The sequence below is a fragment of the Malurus melanocephalus genome, unplaced genomic scaffold (genome assembly GCF_030028575.1).
Source record: "Malurus melanocephalus ecotype Western Australia unplaced genomic scaffold, MMel_1.1 scaffold_1789, whole genome shotgun sequence".
Taxonomy (NCBI): Eukaryota; Metazoa; Chordata; class Aves; order Passeriformes; family Maluridae; genus Malurus; species Malurus melanocephalus.
In genome coordinates this window covers 8,415-12,054 of record NW_026625021.1, presented here as the reverse complement: position 1 = coordinate 12,054, position 3,640 = coordinate 8,415, and the positions used below count along the sequence as shown (strand labels likewise).

The 3,640-nt window shown below is 51.9% G+C and overlaps 1 protein-coding gene across 1 annotated transcript in view; it reads right to left on the bottom strand.

Annotated features, from left to right (window-relative positions):
- LOC130587340 (serine/threonine-protein kinase PAK 1-like) overlaps positions 1-3,640 on the bottom strand; it is a gene marked incomplete at both ends in the record, with an annotated part of 13,115 nt that overhangs the window by 2,598 nt on the left and 6,877 nt on the right. Inside the window, 4 exon segments of the mRNA XM_057388319.1 lie at positions 352-414; positions 646-699; positions 804-876; positions 1,078-1,119. Coding sequence (XP_057244302.1) covers positions 352-414; positions 646-699; positions 804-876; positions 1,078-1,119 — 232 coding nt within the window.

The window sequence follows — 3,640 nt, the reverse complement described above, 5'->3', positions numbered from 1 at the left end:
TGCTGCTGTAGAGGTAAAGAGAGCAAAGACCATCAGTGGAGAACACCAGCCAGAGCTACTGAAGACTCCCCTGCCCCTCCCTGMCTTCCCTTGCCCTCCCCTGCCCTGTCTTAACCTGGCTTTGCCCTGCCCTGCCCAGAGGAGAAGTGGCCCTGCCCTTCCCAAAGCTGTGGGCAGCTGTGCAGGCTCTCTGTCCCTGCACAACCACCTCAAGGGGCCATGTTCCAGTGGGAGCCCTTTCTCTCCCCAAGAATGTTCTCACTCAGGGTGCTACAGCTGCACGGCCACACTCAGGGAAGGAGTGAGWGCAGCTCAGCCACAGTGGGAGGTTTCCTTTGGTTCCAAAGTCACCTGGAGAGAAGCCAAGTTCTTGTCCATCACTGGCTGCCTCCATTGCTGGTCCTTGTTGTCAGCCTGCATGAACCGAGGTCAGCTCACATTGCAGGCCCCCAGATCAAAGGGCCATCTGAGCTGGAGCCTCTGCCCTGCTGGCCTCTCTGCCCTGCACAACAGCAGCGCTGCCAATGCCAGCAGCAAGGCACCAGGGACCCTTGCTCTGCCCTGCACAAGGGCACTCCACTGTCCATGCCTCCCTGGCACCCCTGCACAGCCAGAGGGGCTGAGCTGAAAGACAGCCCTCCTCACCTTTTCCAGATCTTCAATAACCGTCTCCAGCTGCCTGGTGCTCCATGTTCTGCCCTGGGTGAGAGACACGGAGGACAGGAAGGTGAGCAGTGATGCCTCTTCGGCTTGGCCGGGGGAGCAGAGCTCAGGCCCTGAGCCCAGAGCAGAGAGACACTCACTGCACGGCAGCGGATCAGCTCCTTCTCCAGGGCTCTGATGGTAGGCACATGGCTCACATGGGTTCCCTGGGTCCTGTGAAGGGGGAAAAGGGATGGGGAGAGAGCTGGGTGAGCTCCAAGCCACCCGTGCTCCCTTGTCAGGCAGCTGTGCCCAACAAGTACCAAAACTGCAGGGGCAGCTCTCCCCAGCTGAGGAGCTGTGCTGCCCAGGGTGGCTGCTGCAGGAGCATCCATCCCCTGAAGCAGCAGCAGCAGCAGCAGCAGCACCACTTACCGCTGTAGTGTGCCCAGCCACAGCTCCTTCAGTGCCTGCGAGCTGTGGACAGAGAGCAGAAGCAGCGTCAGGTGCTGCTGCCCCACAGGCCCTGGGCAGACACGCGCGCCCGCACAGCCCTGCCCCRTGGCCAGGGAYACAAGGACAGGACAAAGACCCGTGCTGGGGACAGGACAGAGGTGCTGCCCAAGCCCTGGCTCCCTCTGAGGTGCCAGAGCAGTGGTTTTTGCCCTTCTCTTCTGGCAAACAAAAGGTGATCAGGGCACACAGGCCACTCTGTRCCCAGGCTCTCCATGGAGGCCTTCTGCAGCCCTGCCTGCACTCAGCTGCCTCTGCCCCCCAGGGACACTTTGGTGCCTCCAAATGCTCAGCCTGGGCTGCAGCGGGAGCTGCTTTATCAGCAGCCTCTTCCTCAGCCTCTGCTGCTGCAAGGGCTTCTTCCTCCTCCCTGGCTGCGGGACTTGCCTCTTCCCCTGCACCTTCAGCTGCAGCAGCTCCCTGCCAGCCCCTTCTGCAGCCCCTGCAGGTTCCTGTCCTTAACAGCAGCTTTCCTAGTTTCTTTGAAAATTACCATCTAAGAAAAGCCAAAGTGGGTTTTTCTCATGGGGATAACAGCAGGAGCACAGTGCCAATTCTTTGCAACTCTTTGAGGTGTCCTTGGTGCTTTGGAGAGTTCCTCAGTCCCCAGCAGCAATGAAAGCACATGTGATACCCGAACTGATTGGAGATTGCCCTGTGGTGCCCTGCCACATGTGTGCTCATTGCAAGCTGGATTCCCCATTTGTAGGTCTATTGAGGAAAAATCATCCAAATTCTGTGCAAACAGCAGCCCAAATGGCGAGAAGAGCAAGGCCAGTGGGTGGCTGTGCATGCACCCAGCYGTGGRCTGCCTGCTGTGCAGCCAGAAGGCTTTGGACAGCAGTACATCTTCAGTGTCCCAGGCTGGAAGAATATTTCAGATACAGATTAAATGAAAATATTTTTCCAAATAGATCAAAATGTATCAAATAATACATATTACCTGATTATAAATTTAATTAATCATCTATAATAATGGATATTCTGTATTTTATTCTAGAATATAATAAATGGGCTATAGATGTAATATACACTGGATCAGTTTCCTAGCTCCACTGCCCCACCTTCAAAACAAAGTGGAGGCAGAGAACTTACAGGGTATTGACTTAGTAAGATCGGGCTGATCTAGGTTTCTGAACAGTTTTCAACCTGTGTGTGCCAGGGAAGACTAATGCAGACAAAATTCACTCTTTTCCTATCCATTTGAGATGATTAGAAAAATGATAAATAATCAATCCCTAACTATATCTCCTGCCACTGACCTAAGCTGCTTTTTGCACAAATATACATGGGAAAAGACCATGACAACTCACCTGTCTAAATAATTTGCTCTGCGGATTCATCCTGGGATACAAGCAGGGCTTAGGGCTTTTAGGGACACCCTATACATCTTTCCCTATGTGCACTTCCCAAGTGCAGCACTGCTGGYGGCTGARGAACTACCASTGAGATTCAGATGTATTTGCTGGCAGCCAGAAATGGGAATTCAGGACTCCCAAGCTGTAACCCCAAAGAGCAGTGAGATGCTCTAAGGCACCTCTCCTTTCATTCAGTATCTATTAAGAGTGAGTAGCACGTCCTTCTCTGGAAGGTGCTGCTTCCCTCCTTTCCTTTCTCCTGGCATCTGAGAAGGACAAAGACTGTCCCACATGTATTTTGCAGGCTGGCACCAGTCTGCAGGATTTCTGCCTTTTTAGCACAGCTCTACCTATGACCCAAAGCTCCAGCCACTGCTCAAAGCAGAGGGGAAAGCCCCCCAGAGCTGCAGAATATGTGGGGGCTGTTGACATTTACCTCTCTTCCTGTGGCAGTGTCGAGTATTCCACAAAGATTTCCAAAAGTCCTAGAAACAATGGATTTGTCTTTACAAAAAGACAGTGGGAATCTGCTTGTAGATACGGCCAGGAGCTCATAGATAGGGAAGTAGGAGAAGAAATCCTTACTTCTGGAAAATGTTAGTCACTACCACAGTCTGCTGTTCAGCCAAGGCTGTTTTAAATTCTTGATTCTAGAGAAAAAGAAAAAAGACTCAATGTAATTATGATTAGGGTTTCTTGTTTTCCTTTTATATTGCAAAAGGAAGRGGCAAATTAGAGAGGGGCGTAGAGTAGGCCCTTGGGGAACTCTGTACCTTCTGAGTACCTCAGCCAATGAGGAAAGGAAGATGGTGATATGGCAGGGAACATAGAATAAAACAGGGGCTGCTACCCCAAAAATTTGAGAGACAACACAGGAAATGTCCATGGTCTCTCCCTTTATTCAAATAAAGTTACAGGACTCCTCTGTCTCCTTTTTGGACATAAACGTCTGGCGTCAGGGATTAACTTTCCTGACGGCAGGAACCAGCTCGTAAGGAATTTGCCCCGGCAAAGGAGGATATCCTGTGAAAAGCTTTGAAAGCTGAGTGATGTCTGTGGCTATGGGAGAGAGGAGGCTGGAGGAGCAAAGCAGCAACAGGGACTGCGGGCTGAAGCTGCTGCTCTGA